Source organism: Oikopleura dioica, chromosome 2 (assembly GCF_907165135.1).
Source record: "Oikopleura dioica chromosome 2, OKI2018_I68_1.0, whole genome shotgun sequence".
Classification (NCBI taxonomy): Eukaryota; Metazoa; Chordata; class Appendicularia; order Copelata; family Oikopleuridae; genus Oikopleura; species Oikopleura dioica.
The window spans coordinates 6,996,394-7,016,898 of NC_137292.1; the positions used below are offsets into that span (position 1 = coordinate 6,996,394).

Here is a 20,505-nt window from a genome sequence, read left to right on the forward strand (position 1 = left end):
GTTTATTTTTATCCTGTCTAATTTAGGGGGAAAAATCATTTATCCCTGGCGGAGGAATCAAGGGACTGTATGAAAAAAGCTTGAGTAAAGTAAAGGATGCCGGTCGAAAAGTATGTGGCGTTCTCAAACGTCCAACCAAGCGTCCAACCAAGCGTCCAGGTGTAGCCAGCCAACATTCTCGCATGTCATCTATTCGAGTAAGTACTTGGTTATACGCTCTCTTTAATTCCTTAATATTAAGTCGACGCGTCATAAGAAACATCGTGGCAATCAAGAAAATGTTCAACTGGCCGCGGACAGAACTGGACTTGGAATTAGCTCAACTTCTCCCCCTACTCGAGAGCAATCTTCCAGACGCCGGTCAATACTCAAAGTTCCATCGCATCAACCCACGAAACTCACCCGGTCTTCCGCGCGCGATCATTGTCAATCTGGTTCCTCTCAAGCTGTTTCCCAATCAGCTTGTTTTGATGAAGACTTAACCCAAAACGGATCTGAGGGTATGGATGTTATGGAGAAATTAGCCTTTTCGACGGATGTACCGAGCGCTCAAGAACAGTGCGAGAGCGCGGTCGCGATGTTCAATTCTGAAGAAAAAGAATACGATTTCGACGATGGCTATAGGGCGTTTCAAGACAGAGTGGAAAAAGCCGCGGCTAACCTCAATTATCAAAGCGACGATACTGACACTGACGAAGGCGAACATCTTCAAGTGCGACCTTTTGGCTCTCCTGGATCCGACGAGCTTGACAATTCTCCTGGCCAACGCGTCAGTAAGGGGACTACTGCTGGTACGTCCGGGTTGAATGTGCCTGTCCCTTCTGCAAAAAAGAAAAAGAAAAAACCTGTAGCGTCCATGCCTATTCAAAATTTCTTCAATGAGAGTACGCCCGCTGAATGTACGATTCCTGATGCGACCGAATTTGTGAGCGAGCTTCCAGCTAATGATATTCACATTCCTGCGACGGCGCTCTGTCATAGACGATTCGAATACATCTCGTCTCGTGGTAATCCTTCTTTCTTCATGGCTCACTATGTAAAAAAAACACCGAGAACCTTATCTCACCGGCCGCGGCGAGGTCTAAATCATGATGTGATTGCTGTTGGACTCCCTTTGCCGGATGACGACGAAGAAGTTATATTTGCTGAATACCGACTCGACAGTTGTTCCATGCGGTATGATTAAATAAATAGATATTTTACTAATAAGCCATTTAGTAATGGTGTTGATAAAGCAAGCTTCTACTTCCGTTGCAATGTGAGAGACTGTCAAGGCCGTATCATTTATTATGGGCCGCAGCACTTGATTGAACCAGCTAATCGACATAACAAGTACAGATTGAAAAAAAGTGCTGTCGACGTGTTCTGGCAGCAGATGAGTATTGTGCCGCCTGATCAGGACGGATCAAATCACAAATGGGGCCCTAAAGAAACTATTCGTCACAGTTGTGGCTGTTTTTAGATCGCAGAGATGGCTGAAAGAGAGGTGGAACGTAGAATTATGGTAACATAATCTGTTTTATTCGTTTTTGTTGATAAATCTGCTTTAGACTGCTGTGGATGAGGTCGGCCTAACCATTCAAAACTCAGTAATCGACACGATTTCGAAGAATGTGAAAGAACGCTACCATGGCTGGTCGATGCCTAACGAGAAGCATTATTACAACGCCCTTTTGCAACGAAAGAAGAACACTGTGCGCCGTAAGAGGGATAAAACTTACCTTGTCAAGGACGATCGTTGTAAGCTGGTGCCGGCACCCTTGGCCAGACTGCGATATCACGCGGCTTTCGAGGTCGACGATAATGATCGATGGGCGAGTTATCAGTGTGAACACTTTCTTATAGGTGGGTGCCTTTTCTCTTTTTATTTTGCGAGCGGAGCGAGCCTCGTTTGGTTATTTTCTATGTATGTATTTTAGTGGTCGACTGGTTGCTCCTTGAGAAGTTGCCTTTGCGTAGCTTCTTGCGAATGATGGCTGATGGAACTTTTTACGTGTGCGGGGGTTGGAGGCAGTTGGTCACGATTATGATGGGCTTGAACACCGGTGTTTCCGAGAAGATGGTCAATGTTGCGGGCATTTATTTGCTGACTAAAGAGCAGAAGCATTATGCTGCTGCGTTTACGAAGTTCTTTGATATGGTGCAAGAGCGCTTTGATCTCGTGCTGCAGTATGTTCTGTTGTCGACTGACATGGAGCCTGGTCTCTATGGCGGGTAAGTTTTATTATTTGTTCCTTCATTATGGTCACTTATCTAGAATAGAGCAAGCGATTGAGAAAAGACGGATCAAGGCACGAACAACGGTATGTGGTGTTCATGCTGAGCGTGCGATATACAAGGCGATCAAGAAGATTATCCCGTTTAAGATTATTCCAACTCCTGTCAAGATGACCACGTTTTTCATCAAGCATATGGTATTTTAATTGTTGATTAGTAGTTAATTATTTTTATCGTAGATGTTTCTCCGTCCTGATTTGATTTACGGCTCCATGCTGTTCTATTTCATCACGATTGCGAAGATCCCTCGAATTGGCGAAAGACTTGCTCGATTTATCAAAGATTTTACGCTCAAAATCTTGCGCCACACATGGGGCTTGCGGTACAACTATTGGCGGACGATGAAGCTTGGAAACTGTACGGGCATTCCTGTGTTTCTGAACACGAATCCTGCCGAGGCACAAAACAGTAGTTTAAATCACCGCTACAGAATTTTTCATGGAAGGGTAATATTCATCGTTTATCAATTTCTCTCGCATTTTATCTTTTATTGTGTGAAAAGTATTTACCGATCTTTTTAGGCGCAACGCAAGTTTGAGCGTGATTTGGAAATATTCAATGGCCACATGAATGATGTTGGCAAGGAAGTGGTTGCTGGCAATTACTACGAGCCATGGAAAAAATATGAGAATGATGAGAGGAAGGAGGATCATCTTCGCCGAATCATGGCTTTATGCGATTCTTATCAAAAGGTCCCCGCCGGAGAGCCTGTGCCCAAGGAGTTTTTTCTGCAGCTAATGTCTCTCATCTGCAATGAGTTTATGGTAAATTTTGTCTTCATTTACTATTATTTTAATTTTTATAGGTCCGTGAGGAGTCGAATCGGTGGGCGAAGCCAACAGCTGATTTTTTGCGTCGGGAGAGATTATTAAGAGCAATGGAACAATCCGATGGACTCACGGCCGACACCGATCTCATCCACTTGTCCCCTGACGAAGTCGCCGATTTGACGAATGAACTCAAGTATGCTGGTGTCGACATGTCTGAGCCAGAAGTTGCGATTTTGACAGAATTAGGCATGGATGACGTGAATTTTGACGAGTTGGGACAGGGCTCAGCGGGCAGCAATCTAATGGATATCAGGGATATGCCTGCCTTGAATGATGATGATCCCGCCGACGACCAGCTCGATAAAGTAATCTCGGAAACAAGCATGTTAACCCGAGCTACTGGCGGAAGCGATCAATTTGCTAGTACAAATCCCACAGCGCCCTCCACGTCAAGTGCGGAAAATAGCGCCGCGCTCTCGGCTTCATCAACCAATCAACCTGCGGGATCGGTGGTGTCTTCAAACGCGAGCGAAAATTGCGCCCTCTTGGATCGTCCTGAGCAAACTTCTACAATTGCTTCAACTTCCGCGGCTAAGTCTGTTCAAACACGTGGTCGAAAGAAGGATGATCGTCAAGAAACCATTGATCGTATTTTTGATTCTGAGGAAGACTCAACTGATAGTGCACATGCGAACGCTACTTCATCTGACGAAGACGTGTGTTTCACTGAGCGTGCGTATAGCAAGAAGCAACCAAAAGCTGGACCAGCTAGCGTCATGCGCGAGTCTATGCGAGTAAGGCCTGTTGTGCCTATGCCCGAGGCGAGCGAAGGACCATCTACGCGTTCGAGAGCGAAGAAGCCCACTAGACGTTCGCCGTCGAATCTCCTTACGCCGCCTGTTGGCAAAATGCCACGCCGTGGTTGCGCGAAACAACAGCATGTTGGACCTAACCGAAAGCACAACTTCAAGTTGTTTAAGGAGATGGGTCTTCAAGCTGCTAAAGATAAGATGCTGAATGATGCTCGTAAGCTTCGTGAGAAGGAACCAGATGTAAATCTTGACGATTTTCATGCAGTTGTCGACCGAAATCGCAAAAAGACTCCTGAAATGAGCAAGGAAACTGCGGCAAAGCATCACAAGGCCGAAACAACGGCGAAAAAAAAGACGGCTGAAGAAACCCTCGAGGCGGAACTTGTTGAAAAGGGACTGTTTGTGCGTTCAGGTAGAAAAAAGGGCAGCAAAAAGCAGAATAATGATGCCAACAACGACATAATGGATCCTGGTCCGTCCGATCAGTCAAATTCTACGTCGAATACCGTGAAGGAACCCTCGCGAACAAAAGACATTCAGGTGTGAAATGCTTGAATATTTTCTTAACTTTCTTCTCAAACTTATTCTCATTAAGGCGGCGTCGATGAATGCGAGCGCCAACCAACAACCTCGCAGCCGTGGTAAGAAGAAAAACGCGTCGGACGTCCTCTCAGACGAGAATGGTAACTTTGTCCAAGCCAGTGGCGAAGCACTTCCTCAGCCAAATTCACTACAGGTTGATACTTGTTTCCGATTCTCAGAGGTTTAATAGTGTCTTAGGCGGCGTCAAACAAAACGAAAGCGAAAAAAACACCTAGCACTCGCAGGAGGAAGAATACTAAGTCAAAGGACGATAACGCTGATTCGACTTCGGCCCGCTCTATGGAATATTCCCAAGCAAAGGCACATAAGGTTTGAATTTTCTCTAATTATAATAAATAATGTCTAAGATGGTGGCTTCCGAAAAAAACACTCAAAAACGAGTCCGAACTCAAAGCAAAAAAGTGAATTTCACGGAGGGCGACGGTGAAACGGCAAAAATTCTCCAGGTTGTCATTGCAATTCGTGATTATTTTTTTGACAGTGTTCAGGCGAAGGCAGACAAGGCAAGCGCCCAGAAATCATCAATTGGTCGTCGCACGAAAGAATCGACCGGTGAAAATCTGCTAAGTGCTCAGAGCAAGAAAAACAACCCGCTCAAATCTGTTGTCAATAAGTCAGTTCAGGCTGGAGATGGTCGGCGAATAATTCCTTCGGTTTAGATTAGTTTTGTTTACTTATAAATAATATGTTTTAGAAAAAAAACATTTGTACCGAAGAAAATGGCGAAGATCAACCGACGGATAAAGAAACTGCTAAGAGTAGTGAAAAGGCTAGTAAAACCACCGCGAAACACGTGAGTCCGAAGGAATCAGTTGCTGATACTCGGCAGATTGAGCAGCAACTCGCAAATCTCGGTCTCCCTGGCTATTCCGAAAAAAATGCCGACGACGGAAAGGTAGTTTTTCAAGCGTTTGCTACCAACTCGCAATCTGAAGAACAGTTTTTAATGCTATACTCACCTTTTGATTATTACCTAATGACTATAAAGCACGCGGAGCGTGCCGCATTACTCTATTTTTATACTTGACTAATAAATATGTAAGACGCCGCCACCTCTGCCTACTTCTACTGATGCTACTGTAATCAACCGGCCAAAGCTCTCATCGGTTCCTACTCAGGTTTGTGACTTTTTGGGGGCTTCGTTAATAATTCTTCTAGCCTTCGACTGCCGAAAATGGCAAGGCAACGCTTCAAGCGTCTGTTACCAGCTCTCCATCTCCAGAACAGGTTTGTTAACTTATTTTAATCTAGTGGCATTCTTAATCATATCAAAATATACGGACTGTTCCGCTTTGTCTTTTTTTTCGGTAGTTGGCTAATTGCTATGAATAGATGCCGCCACCGCTGACAAATTCTACCGACGCCTCTATTATCAGTCAGCAAACATCCTCACCGGCTCTTCTCAAGACAAGCAAGAAATCTTCCCCGGAGTCACTTCCACGAAGGTCCGCGCGTGTCAAAGAACAGAAAAAATAATGAACTTTCCCTTTTTAATTCTTCGCCTTTAAAAAACTGCTCGTTAACTTTACATCTCTTAAAATCTTTATAATGCTTTCTTTATAATAACTATGCTTTATAAAGGTCTTACTTATCTCATTTTAGTGCTGGCGAGTATACTGCGGCGATGATTGATGAATTCATCGGCTATTGTGCAACCAATCGGTTAATACGGCCTCGAAAGAAATCATACATCAAGATTCTTCGCTTCGACATCTCATCGGAGGATGATCTACGCTTCATGTTCAGACAAAATTTCTTTGGTGGATATGTGATTGTTCCATTGGATAGTATGAAGTCCGTCGTTCTTGCTATTGTCTGGTCTCACAAGCAAGACCTTCGTCTAGATAAAACGACCCGATGCTGGTCTCCTCGCGGGAAATATTTTCTTGGCACCGTTGAGATGTTCTGCAATTTTGTAACACGATTCATCCACGGTACGTCTATCTTGTTTTTTTTGATTGATGGATTTCTATTTCGTTCTTATTTTTAGCTGTCCGGATCTTTGGCCGACATAAGTCTCCTGTATACTGTGACATCGTCCACTGGTTGGACCAGTGCCACTCGATAAGAAGATATCCTCGTCAGTGGCCGCTGTCATCTTATCCATTTATTGGGAAACTTCCGGACATGGATGGTCACACTCTTAATATAACTGATCCAATCACTTACTACTACCTCTAATTGCGTTCTATTCTTTATTTCTCTGTTTCTCTATCTGTTTTTTTTTTTTATTTTCTATTTTTTATTTGTTTGACTAAGGCGTAATCATTTTAGGATCATGTTTGAAGGGACCTACAATTGCGCGGAGACTCTTAAGCGTATCGTTGACGCAGTGCTTGTTCTCGTTCCTCATGTCTATGTTGAGATTTCGTTGAGCGGGATTTCCGTACAAACTATGGATAGCGCTCAGATTTGTTTGATCCAGGTCGTTCTCCGAAGTGACTCTTTTGTCGGCTTCCGCATTGACAATCCCATGACGCTCGGAGGTACTGCTATATCATTTGTAATTTTTGATAGTTTTTAGTGAATTTCGATTATCTCAGCAAAATCCTGAAATGCGCCAAGGCTTCTGAAGTTGTGTCACTTGCTTGTCCTGGCATTGATGGCAAACTCTCAATTACGCTCAAAGATGAGGTATAATTTTTCTTGTTCCTTCGAATGCTGCAATATTTAAGGCTACCACAGCTTGCACCGAGTTTGAGTGTCCATTGATATACATCGATAGTGAGCAAATTGCGATCGAAAATCAAGAATTCACGTAAGTTTTGGCTTGCCTATTCGTTTTATTTTTCTAAACAATAGCTGTTCCATCTCGATGCCTGCTCAAGAATTTCACCGGATCTGCAACGACTTTCAGAACATCGGTGAAATAATGACAATCAAGATAAGTCCATCGAAGGTTGAGCTTAGAGCCAAGGGCATGTACGGGACTGTCAGCAAGACACTATCGACCTCGGCGCAATCTTCGGGCATGCCTCATTCTATTGACATCAGCACAAGCGAAACTATTGAGCAAAGCTTCAGCCTTAGGTACTGTTATCTTCTATGCCTGTCACAATTTATTAAGCAAGCGGAGCTTGCTCTTTAAAATTTGAAAAATCGTTGTGACAATCCCTTAACACTGATTTCAGGTATCTTTGCATGTTCATAAAGGCTACTTGCCTTTCTTCGCGTGTCAATCTTCAGCTCGGTGATGGAACTCCACTTATCGTGACTTACGAAGTTCAGAACGTTGGCTCCATTAAGTACTTTCTAGCTTCTCAGGTCCGGGTCGTCTTCTATCTCTTGAATATTGTGAGGTACTCTGTAACTTTAAGTCTATCATATACAGTTTTTAACGACCCTTGTAAAGAACGATGAAGAGTAAGTGATGATTGCCATGAGATAAGAGACGATTCGTTTTTTTACCTGCCGTTTTATATTTTGTGTGAACTGTGGTTAAATAATAACTCAATTTTATCATTATTTTAATAGCTAATGGGCACTTTTGTCGTTCGGTTCGCACTGACTGATAAGTTTGTGGATATTTTGGATTCAATGAACGACTTCTGTGGTCATTGTATCCTGAAGGTAAACTCGTTTGGCCTTTATCTGGATATGGGTTATCCTGGCGAAATGACCGCAGCGCGTCTCTTTATTCGTTCCAGCTCGTTCGATCGTTTCACAATCACACGGCCATTCACTTTCGGAGGTAACGCTTCAATCTGTTGCATTCTTTTTAACTTTATTAGTGGATTTGTGCGTTGTACAAGAATTTCAACCTTGGCTTGGTGGTGATCTTTGCCTTACAATCGATGATCTTCAACAGTTGACCCTTACCCACTCTCATCCAGTAAGTTGGCCACTCATGAAACTATGTAACGATGTCTAGCGCGATGGCGTGCTGCGTTCTCGAGTCCTTACCAGTTCCGCAAATATGGATCGTTTACGGAGGTTCAGTGATGTTGCTGATCGGCATCAAATTAATTACTGGTAATTATACTTATAATTTTATTCAAATTGAAACTGCACGACACTTATGATAATTAAGCTGTGAGGTTGATATTCCAACGTACGGATATCGCCGGATGTGTGAGCAATTTGCAGACATTTCGCAGCGCGTCCGAATTCAAGTCGACAGCGATTGTGCACGGTTTAGTGTCGGTGAAGGACGTTGTTATGTTAGTCTCGTGCCGACGACTTCCAACTGCAAGATCGTCGTCAAATGCGATACTCCGGTTGATAGCTATTATCGCGTAGAGTAAGTCAACAAGCGTGTGCCCGCTCATATGTCCTTTAGACACTTGACGCTCTGCCTCAACGCTGCTGGTTTATCGGACAGAGTCACTCTCAAGGACAGTTCTGCTTATAAATATATTTATTGGGGAATTGTTGTGAAGTTTTTTCTTTTTTTACATTTGATTGCAGAGCTTTTTCAGTTGAGCACTGGGCCTGTGATGTCGATTCTCTACCGTATAAAGCACATTGGCTACGTTTTCTATTCTGTTATGTCAGATTCTATGTGATCTCTGTCAAAACATGAGCTTATTTTTGTTAGGCTATTTAATTGCCGAAGGGTTTGTTCAGGCTTGGAAATGGGCGACTCGTTGATGTTCGAATGCACCTTTCTTACGCCAAAATATATCAAGTTGGCAACCGAAGTGATCGCGGATTTTATGCGTGATGGTATTTGGGAAGTTACTCAAAATGGGCTCTCCCTTCAGTGCAAAGATGATTCTCGCGTTACTCTCCTGCAGATAGTATTTCGACGTGGCGCTTTTTCATCATTTCACACAACGAAAGACGGGCTTCTGCTAGGAGGTACTAAGATATTGAATATTATTTTTTCCTATTTGGTTAAGTGAAGGTGAAAGGAATGCACGAATTCCTTAAATGTGTTCCGCCTGACCATAGTATTCAATTTTCCTGCGATGAGCACGACTACGATAACTTGATGATGAAAGGGCAGAATAAGGTTTGTGTTCATCTTTTGTATTCACATGCTTACTGTTTCTTAAAAGGAAGGGCGATCTGTCAAGTGTCTTATGCATCTGGTTGATCTTGAGATCGAAAATTTGCTTGTTCCACCGGTTGTTTACAGGTATTGCTCAAATATTTTTATAAGAATTCAACTCTTTTAAATTTCAGTTCAACTGTGCGAATGCCGTCATTGGAATTTAAACGCATCATCACGAAACTTGTCCTTACTTCTGATACCGCAGAAATCTCATGCGTGCCTGGGTCGGTGACGATGTTCGCAGTAAAGAAAGACAAAAAAATGGGTGATAAAACTTCTAGGGTGAATATCGTTGAAGTTTCTGACCCTCTCCGGCCACAAAATAATATCTCTATCGATGTATCATGCCCTTTCAAGGATACTTACACTCTCAGGTGAGTAAAACTCAAAAGATTGACATGATTCGCTTGCCAGAAAATAACTTGAATGTTAGGTATTTGAAGAAGATCGCCAAGACGCAGGGAACGTCGCCGATGGTGAAGCTTAGTTTCGAAGACGGCGTTCCGCTAATGATTGAATACGAAATCGAGACTTTTGGCGTAGCGCGATTTTTTCTTGCGCCGTTGATTCAAAACTGATTTCTGTGACCATGTTTTCCTTATTATTTTCAACTTATTTTGACTACTTACTTTTATTTTTACTATTTTTACTAACTGCCTTCGTTTCTTTAAAACACTATCTTTAAAGTATACTGCTTACTTGTTCCAACCAAATAACGCTACTCTGTCGCGAAGCGTTCTCTGCTGCTTTCTGATCTAACAAAGAGTGTTCAGAAATCGGTAGCTGAGTGAATGAGCGATTACAAGAGATTCGTCCACAACTTGAAATGTACCCTCAATTGTGTAGTTTGCAGAGACGCCAGTCAAACTGCAAACCTCTACAGCTGCTGTGAGTGCAAAGTCATAATCTGTGGAGTTTGCATTGATGTGATGTCTGACGAAACCCGTCGCGACAGAGTGAAATGCCCACAGTGTAATTATTTTTTGGCTAAGGTTTTGGACAAATACGTTTTTTGAAGTAACAGCTCATTTAGGGCAGTTTTATCCATCTTCCTTGGGTTAACGCTGCTCTTCAGGATGTTCTCGGTACATGATAATTAATTGATCATTTTATTTATTTCTTTTTAGCCCTCGACGACCATTGCAGTCTTCAAGAAGCCACCATTTCAAAGTTGCAGGCGTCGATTGCCAATCTGGAAGAGGAAAAGAACGCCGAGCGTGCCGCAAAGTCGCACCAAAAAGCGCCGAAATTCAAGGATGAAAATCAAGAAGACGCTCTTCGAGAAGACAAAGTAACGCCTCAAAAACGAAAATGGTATGTTAAGAAAGCTTATTCATATTGCTCCTCAGATCTGGCATTATTTAGGCTGGCTATAAGCGGAGTTCAGTCAATCAAGACAATCTACAAGTCAACGCCTTTCATACCGAAAAAGACAAACTTAAAGGGTGACAAACACGATTCTAGCTGATTTGGTTGTTTTTTTTTTATTTAAATCGTCTGCGCTTCTGCCCAATAAAAAACAAATCTTTGAATTGATGTATTTGTAGGCTCTCCGTTTTGGATTCTGACAATTTGGAAATAGAAGCTTTGTTTAGCCCTGCTGACTTAAAACATACGTTAAGAATGTGAATATGGCTTCCGTCGTGTTTAAAAAGCCTGCCCTTATTATTCATGGCGTCTTCTCAACCTTCAAAAATGATAAGTTTATCCGAATGAGGTTCCGCGAAACGGGTTTCGAATTTCTAAAGTTAGTTGAAAAGGCGCCTCGTCCTTTACAACCAACAGAGCGCCTCTCAAACTACGTCTATTTGAATGAGAAGCGGCAGGTCTACGATTTTACAGGTAAAAATATCAATAAAGATAACTTTTCACACTTTTTTACTCAACTTATACTTAATCCAGTGAAATGCCGCCAATTTAAAGAATTGCTGTTCAAAACGAGAAAAGCAGATTCACTGACATTAAAAGTCGAGGACTTCGACTCATCTAAACTTATGATAATTGGCAGTAAACGCGCGTTCGAAAAGCGTGTCGAGATTCAAGTAAGGCCCTTCAACGGTGAGCGGAAGCATGGAAGTGGGTGGCACGCGACCAGAACTGTGACACGATTCTATGACAAACGCGCAAGAATGCACAACGAGAGGGCAAAGAAGGCGAAGGAAGATGACGACTGCTCAATTGTGGAATTTTTCGTCGATAATCCTGATGAATTACCTTTTACGAATGACTATCGTGCTGGCCCGGTTACGCTTGATTTTCCACTCTCTGATTCAATGCAAGTTGATGTGCTGTCTCTCGCATCGATGTCGGTTAGGAGTATTAAGCGCAATCCCAAAATCTTCGGGAGAGCGAATGGTCGAAACGTATTTTTGCCGTCTCTTGATGACGATAAAATCGACGTTGAAGTGATGAAAATCCTTCAGTTACAGGTTCAACAATATTATCTTATGGCCTCAATTCTTATTTATAATGTGAACCCAAAAAGGCTAAACGAAGATTGACAACAAAAGAGTATTATCGATACCTCTTTCCTTACAAGGCTATCAAAAAACTTCTGACAAGAAATGGGGCGTTTGAATTCAAGATGCGTGACATTAGGTAAGTGATAAATTATCTTTCCGTATTTACAGCAATTAAGCTATTGCTACGACTCGTCAAACGCTATCAAACGAGTTCGAAATTTCGTTATCCGCGACGATGTTCAGTTTATGAACATTTTGTGCAAAAAAAATCCTACACGTCTTGACGTCGGTGGGTTATTCGACACGACGACCTCTTACAGAAATGTTGCGACAGACAAACCCATAGGGCGCGAGGTTGATGCGGCAGTTCTTACGATTGTCTTCATTTGACATGTGTTTAGTTCGTGATCGACATCGACGTTACAGATTATGCGTTTCGATATTGTTGCGTCGGCAAGGGCATCTGCAATAGATGTTGGCGATTTCTTAGCGTTGCGTCACAGATTGTTGACACCACACTTCGGGAGGATTTCAATCTACGAGGAATTTTCTGGGGTTTGTCATTGGCAATAATGGTCTTCAATGAAATTGTTTGCAGTCTTTAGCGGCCAGCGGGGGCTTCATGCTTGGTCAATGGATTCGAAATTTTTACAACACAGCCACCGAAGAAGCCTATCGATCCTTTCGTATTTGAGCAAAAAAAAAATGGCATACTATGGGAAGCGACTAGACCACACCTACTTCAAGCGTGCACTGGCTATCATCGACCGAAATTGGATTGATTTTCTCATGGAACAAGGTAATATTCTTTTGGTAAATGACCCTCTTTACATGTTATAAGAAATAATGACGTCAGATGAGAGAGTTATGAAGCTTCTACGATTCACACGACTGAACAGAAGCGAAAAGGAGGAGCTGCTAGAATCCATCAACACGGCTGAAACAACAGAAGAGAAATGGAATAAAGTAGAGGAACGATTAAACAACGGGGACGTGATTGACGTGAACAGCTTGAAAGTGATTAAATTGAAAGTGCTTCTCCCCGAGATCGATGAGGCGGTAACAGCACAGAAAAGTCACCTGCTGAGGCTTCCTTTCTCAATTCACAATGAGACTGGAAAAGGTAGGCTTAATCAAGTGAACACGACGACAATTGACTTGTTTATTTGTAGTTGCATTGCCGTTCAACGCGCCGGGTGCACAGTGGGAAGATCTTACCAAAGTTCCTTCGTTGACACTGTCGACTGATACGCTGATTATTCTAGAGCAAAGCAAAAAATACTTCGACCATGCGCTACGTGACGCATTTTATTCAGTAACATATCAATTTTTATTCAGAGTGGTTATCTTATACTTCGCATGTCCGATCTCAAAACATTACTAGATGAAATTGCAAGGTAAGTAACCGTTTTTAACCCTATGTAAAGTGTTCCTTAGTGCGACAGCGGAAACCTGCTACGACTTCTTTGCGGCGAAAATTAAGTCGGCGGTATCACGCGAAACACATATTCATCAGTACAATGTGATGATGATGCTAATGCAAAAAATGTAGGTTTTATTTGCTTGGGTTTCATCTAGCGACAAAATAAGGGACCCAGTTGAAGCAACTCGACTTGGGCACAGATTGGCAAGGACTGTAAACTCAACAGTCTTCAATGCACAGGTAGAACTTGAGAAAGGACTTGGAAGGGACGAAAAGGAGCGGATCCAATCATGCATCGAAAGGTTTTTCTATCATATATTTCGAGACTTGATGCAGTTTCAGGACTCTCGCGAAGATCGACTACGATAATGGGTGGACCTGAAGGAATGAGAAAATGTTATCGAACATGGTGCCTTTTTTTAACCGATAAAAATCGGCAACAATTGTTTTCTGTTCGTCTCAAATAACAGTGTATCAAAACCATATCGCTCGTTTATATAGAATGGAGTTTACTCTTGTTAATTCGGGCAAACTACGCAGGGCCATGATGACGGTGATTGATGACGACCTGAGATTCAGGATAACGTTCCTGAATGGAAGCATCTGTTTTTCCGGTCATGACGATAGCATGCAGAAGTTCACGATCTGCGAACTCGACAAAGAAGTGCTTCACACTTACAAGAACTCAAACAATCTGCAGCGGACTTTTGAACGTAAGCTGAAACTCAATCTAAAAATAAAATAACAATTACCTAGTAACAAACCCACGTCGACTGATTTGGGTTATGGAAACAGCGCCGCTGGGCGGTTATGTCTATTTCAAAGTCAGCGAGATTTCAGCGGATAGAGTCTCCGTGGTAACAGTGGCTGGCCAGAGAGAGGTGCAGTTGTACGCACATGCAGTTGAAACATTGGGGAACGAACCGTGGGATACAACGCAGTTCGACAATGATACGTTTGTCTATTTAGAGAAGAACCGCTTCGCAACAGACATAGCCCTGCTCGCCCAAGGAAAAGATATAAAAGAAACGACTCTTAAAAAAAATTAAACATTTGCTTATCTCTTAAAAGTTGGAAAGGTGCTTGGAGTCCGAGTAATTGGCAAGAACAGATTCCAGCTATCGACTAATTGCAAACAAGAGATTATGAAGATAACCTGGGACGATAACGAAGTCGACGAATCGCCGATGAACATCGAAAATGGAGCCGACAAACGCTGTTTCACAAATTTACAGTAAGCAATAAGAGGATTAAATTTACCCATTATTTTCAAATAGACAATTGACGACGTTTGCAAAGAACAGCGAAGCGTGTAGCCTTGTTGCTGTGCGAATTGAAGAAGATATTCCACTTCAAATTACCGTCGATTTCGATTCTTACCAGGTGAGTTTTATTTCAAAGTGAAATCGAATGAACTCTCGCCAACCTAGGTCATTGCGCAATTCAAACTCCGTCCTGAACCAATGAATACTGGATTTCGAGTTGTTGACCCGAATAACATGGAGGATGATCATTTAATGTTGATCCAGCACTTCGAAGATGAAACGGCCTTTCGCATGCATTCACCTTATGCAAAAGAAAACAGGGATAGTAGCGGCGACAACGATAGTCAAAGTGCATCGGAAAATAGCGACGTCCCGATGGACGAAAACAACACGGAGAATGCAACTACGGCGAGTTGCGAAGAGCCCAAAGACTCTTCAAAAGAAGATCCTCAGGAAAAAGTGGAAACGAATGAACAGTCAGATGAGCAAAGAATCGAGACGGCGAAAGGACAGCATCATGATGAGCCACAGTCGGAGAAAGCAGATGTTGTCGACGAGCAAGAAAACAAAGCCGAGTGTCAGCACACTCCAATGAAAATCGATCACAAGAGCGATGTTCCGTCGTGCGAGAAAAAAGCGAGCAACGAAGACAACGTCAGCGTTGTTTCAATGGCGGACACAAACGATAGCGATCCCGACACATTTGACAGTCCTCTAAACTCTGACTTCGAGTTTGAATCGCCAAACCGCTCCCCCTCTACTTCAGCAGACTAAACTCTACAGCGTGAATTCATAAATAAACGGACATCATTTATTCTCGCCTGCTTACCTGCCTAGTAATCAAATCCGTCTTGTCGAATGCGAATTCTCTATTTTAATTGCTTCAAACCGCCGAAACACTAACTGTTAACAAATGTGAGCTTGATGCATACCATTTGCCCTGTTTTTTGCCAGTTTAAACTCAAATCGTTCCCAATTCGTAAGCACGCTCCGCGTGCGCAGTATTTTATGATAGAAACCTACTTCAGTCCTTTTTGCCTTACTTAAGTGATCCAATTGACCCGCCTTAGCTTCATTGTTCGATGCTCGTACATAGTAAACTCGCATAGCCAACTATCTCAAGCTTTAAATGTAGATGGCGTCTTTACGCTAACTGCGCTTTTTAAAATAGCGCCGCCGCTAAAAAGTTTTTTTCTTCAATGCGCTTGGATCAGGATTTTAAATTATGAGCATTCAGAATGAAAAGATTGGGAAATGATGCCAGCAGAGCGATTAATGTGACCGCAGCACCAGACACACAAGGAAAGATACAATAATTCATAAGTTGATTAAAAAGACCTTATCTCGTAGTATTTGGTTGAACGAAACGTCAATAAATTATTCATCACTTGCAGACCATATCCAAGAAGTCGACACTGAAAGCTTTGCCTTAGCTGAACCAACAGCTTACGACAATCAAGACGAAAGGATGCAAAAAGAAGGTTCAGAAGATGATGAACTCGATCCAGACGAGGAAGAATATCTGGCAGCGATTGCGAACTCCACTGACACACTCGATGCTGAGTTGGAGAGGCGCTTTATCGAAGCTGAGGAAGGGTTTAAATTCCAGATGCGCGTTTTTCGCAAAATCTTAGTTTACTTGAATATATTTTATTGATACCTACCTTAGAGCCTCTTGAATAGCTAGAAACCTGCGCACAATAGATTATAAACCAATTTGAGTTCGAAGCAGAGTGCGCAGAATTCGAAGCTATGACGATTAATGAGCGTTATTCGGACGAGGAAATTGATGGACACTTCGAAGGAAGGAATAAAATTTAATAGAAAAAAAATAAAAGAAAGAAGGTAAAATTTTAATCCGACTGTCAGACGAAAGCAACAGTCCGTCTCCTCAAGCCAAGACTCTGGGACGACAGCGTTCGTTCGCACCGCTCTGCAATCAACGCGTTCGTCGCAATGCCATCCAACTCCACGATATTTAGGGTCGCAAATGTCATTTACCTTTCACAAACGCCACAGAAAGATAAACAGAATTCATAAAATGCCATCCGGTAAATAGGAAATCCAGTTCAAGCTGAGTCTGAGGTGACCCTTAAAAAGTGAACAGGCTGTATTAGACCATTATGGATCTATCGACGCCTGGGAGCAGCATTGGGATGAAGAAACAGCTCAAGGGGAAAGCGACAATGAGTATCAGACGAGGAAAGGTTGATACATGTCCATAGCTGGCAATAAATACATGATAAAACCTTTAAAAGCGATGCTGATGAAATTGAACCAGTAATGGAAAATATTTTCATCAATAGTGAGCCGGCTCCAATTGAGATGAGAGAACACGGTCGAGTATACACCGAAGAAGAAGTCAGTGGCTTGGTAGTGGCCTACGATGATGGTCAGGCGCCAGAAGAGTTTCACTGCAACATCTGCATGAGCGAAAACATCGAAAACGTCGTCGGTCTACATTCGTGTAAACACTGTTTTCATCGCTCATGTATCCTGGACTGGTTTCGACGAAACCCGTCATGTCCAATCTGCCGTGCGAGCCAAATTGATTGAAAGCAGGCAAACAGACGATTGGAAAAAATACGTCGAAAACCATCGAAAGCGGGTCTTTCTTTTTTATATTTTCAAATTTTTCATATTTTTGCATCTCTGCATATAAACACATTTTGTACCTCAAGAGCAGCCATTCTATTCCTTAAAAGTTCACAAACTCAACAGATACTCGATTATAATACACCCTTTTAACATTAACACGTGAATCAACCCTTATCACAGAATTTAAGCGAACCACGATTTTCAGATTTTGATGGATCCCCTTGTTGTTGTGCAATCAGTCGTCCTTGAGTCAATTGGAACAGGAGAAGCCAATAAACATTTTAGAAAAGGAAAACAAAAACATATTAACTTTATGTTTTATATAATTATATTCGGCCATTTAAAAGACGTTGTATGCAAATTGCAGCAAACCGTCACATACGTAGAAAGAAACCTGTATTTCTTAAATATTGCGCTCAGCCGGGAGGAGGATGAAGCTCCGGAAGAGCGTGGAGTTCAAATGGTGGTTGAAATGATACTCAGTCAACGTAAAGCGCGAACATCAGTCATTTTATAAAATATTACTAGAATCAACTCGAACAAGACTACGCAAGATAAAAAGGGAATTCAAGGTCGCCGGACGAAAGATCGAGCAATACCTGGCATCCCAGCACGGAAAAGATTGGAGGTACGAACTTTATTTCAAATCGTTCAGAAACGAAAATTAGCGAGCGAGTGAATCAACTTCAGCAGGATAATTCGAGCCCATACGAATCGACCTTATTCCTCGCGAACTGCGCAGAATCAGAATTGATGGCAATGGGAGAAGAGAATCTTCAAATACGGGACGACATCATCGCATTGAACAACGATTCAATTCCAAGGACCTATCGCTATTAAATTCCATCTGTCATGCGATTACTGTACACAATCGCTCGCTCCGCTCGCACAATAAAAACTGAAAATGTGTAAACTATCTGGCACGCAGAAACAGTAAAGATTTGGTTTAAGAATGGCGCAACAGCTTGTTCGCGAACACGACGGAATCGGAATCCAGCAGCTCCCACCTGAAATTATGGAGTCTCCGGAAATAAGATTTCCAGTGAGAGTTTACGACTGGCTGCCACAATACGAAAACATAGATCTGGAGAAACTCAAGAAAATGACCGCGATGCGCAAACGGGCGCTTCAAATCGTTGAAGGTACATCATTATTAATCAATGCATTCTGAACATAGTTAAGTGGCACACAAAGAATGCGTCCACAGCGCTCTCATCAGAAGACGTCTAGATAACTGCTTCTTGAGAGACACAGAAGTAGAGTTGATTGGGCTCGACAAGCAGATTCCAACAAAAGAAGATCGAGAAAACGACATAATTTCCCACTGGACACTCAGATTGGCGTATTGCAGGCATCCTTTCCTCAGAGACTGGTTCGTCAACAACGAGATCAAGCTTTTTAAGTACAGATTTCACGCCTTATCGGATAGCTGCAGAGGACAATTTATCCAGGTAATTTTCCAAATTCAAATCTGATAACATATATAATATTTTTTGTTTTCTAGGAAACAATGAAAGGAATAAAAGAAGTGCCGGATGAGATGAAAACCAACGAGTTTATTCAAACGCTTCAAGAGTGCAATAACATCCGTCCAAATAGATACGTAAGGACTGGTTTCGCGATCGTTAGGTTTAAAAATTCGGTTAAAAATTTCAAAGTGACGGTCATTTGCGCGGATTTTACTTTGCGCGGAAAAATACGTAACCCTAGCTAACCCTAATCCTGATTCTCACCAGGTTGAGACCTTAAAAACTTGATTTCGGCCAAAATGCGATATCGACATATCAATCGATAGCTCTTGAGCTCCTGATTCTAATGGTGATGGTCATTTTGAGTTTCGACTCAAAAATGAGGGGAAAATGGCGTTTAGGTAGAAAATGATCATCAATTCATGATCAGACCTTGTAACACTGAGTTTGAATTTCACAGTGACGATCATTTGCGCGGATTTAACTTTGCGCGGAAAAATACGTAACCCTAGCTAACCCTAATCCAGATTCTCACCAGGTTGAGACCTCGAAAACTTGATTTCGGCCAAAATGCGATATCAACATATCAATCGATAGCTCTTGAGCTCCTGATTCTAATGGTGATGGTCATTTTGGTTTTCGACTAAAAAAATGGGGAAAAAATGGCGTTTAGATAGAAAATAATCATTTATTCATGATCAGACCTTGAAATACGATAACGGCAAAAATTATTGATATTGCGAACCTGAAAAAGAGAAAACTGGTATCAGGCTCCTTGGGAAGAAGTTGAAAGCATTGTTGAAAGTCGGAATCTTCACATTTCGAAAGGAATCGGTAAGAACTAAGCGTCTTAGCTTCTCATTTAAGAAATTTTATTTAAACCTATATAAAAACGCTCATTAAGCATTTTTTTTCGAGTCAAGCATCCATGAAGCCGTGGTGGTAAAATTCCAGAAAGAATGTAACAGATGGCTCGATGGACTTGCTCTCAAATACGATTTACTGATGATTAACGAAGGCGATAGACTAGGTAAAGAAAAAAGGCTCCAAAATAATAAGACTTTCGAAAGCAAAGATACTGCCGTCGTTCGCTGTCAGCTCGTCGGAGGATTACAAATCACAACAATTGCGAACGCTCACCTTGGAGAACTTTACTAGACTTCGACATTCGTCGTTTCCGCCCTGCAAAAAAATGCTGCTTGATAAGCTCTCGGCAGATAAAAAGCTAAAACACAAGGTTATTGCTTATTTCAAGAGAATGCACATACTTATTTTCAGGGAAGACAGCAACTGTGGGCATTCATACGAGAAGCCGGGATGTCGCTACAGGAAGCACTTGAATTTACCTTCGATTCAATGACCGCTTATACAGATCCGAAGGCCGAATTTGACTATCAAGTCAAATATGCATACGGAAAAGTTGGACAGCAGAAAATCACCGCGGCGGCAACATGCGGCCAAAAGATAAATACCATTAAGACGATCGGAGAGCATCATCACTGTCCATTTAACAACTTGGCAGACACGTCGCACTTCTTGCCAAATTGGGGAATACGAAGAGAAGAAATGCCCGACATTGAATCGCTAGTAAGCAGAGGTGAATCAAAGGAAGGGGAATTTATTAACCGTATTAGAGAAAATAAGAAAAAGACGTTAGTCAGTCAGAGCAAAAATACCCTATGACAGAATGCTTGCAGGCTTTTCATGAAACTGACTCATGAGAACATAGAAGGAGCGATGAAACATATTGGCTACAAAACGCCAAATCAGTACCTCGAGCAGAGTTTGGCGTGGAATAACGAAAAGACAAACAAAAATAAAAATGCCTGA

At 42.1% G+C, this 20,505-nt stretch overlaps 1 protein-coding gene across 1 annotated transcript; it reads left to right on the forward strand.

Annotated features, from left to right (window-relative positions):
* Nucleotides 1-18,158: 18,158 nt before the first annotated feature.
* Nucleotides 18,159-20,505, forward strand: LOC145697980 (uncharacterized). The gene is made up of 8 exons (XM_081775187.1): nucleotides 18,159-18,348; nucleotides 18,389-18,657; nucleotides 18,711-18,835; nucleotides 19,430-19,509; nucleotides 19,580-19,705; nucleotides 19,746-19,912; nucleotides 19,954-20,327; nucleotides 20,373-20,505. Exons 1-8 carry the CDS (start codon nucleotides 18,159-18,161, stop codon nucleotides 20,503-20,505), a joined length of 1,464 nt encoding a protein of 487 aa, XP_081631313.1.

What these genes read in the sequence shown, in the direction of transcription:
- LOC145697980 (XM_081775187.1), top strand. Translation starts at nt 18,159, where the DNA reads ATGGCGCAACAGCTTGTTCGCGAACACGACGGAATCGGAATCCAGCAG. An exon ending in GCAGAGGACAATTTATCCAG is followed by an intron (nt 18,658 to 18,710) that starts GTAATTTTCCAA and finishes TTTGTTTTCTAG; the next exon opens with GAAACAATGAAAGGAATAAA. An exon ending in TCACATTTCGAAAGGAATCG is followed by an intron (nt 19,510 to 19,579) that starts GTAAGAACTAAG and finishes ACGCTCATTAAG; the next exon opens with CATTTTTTTTCGAGTCAAGC.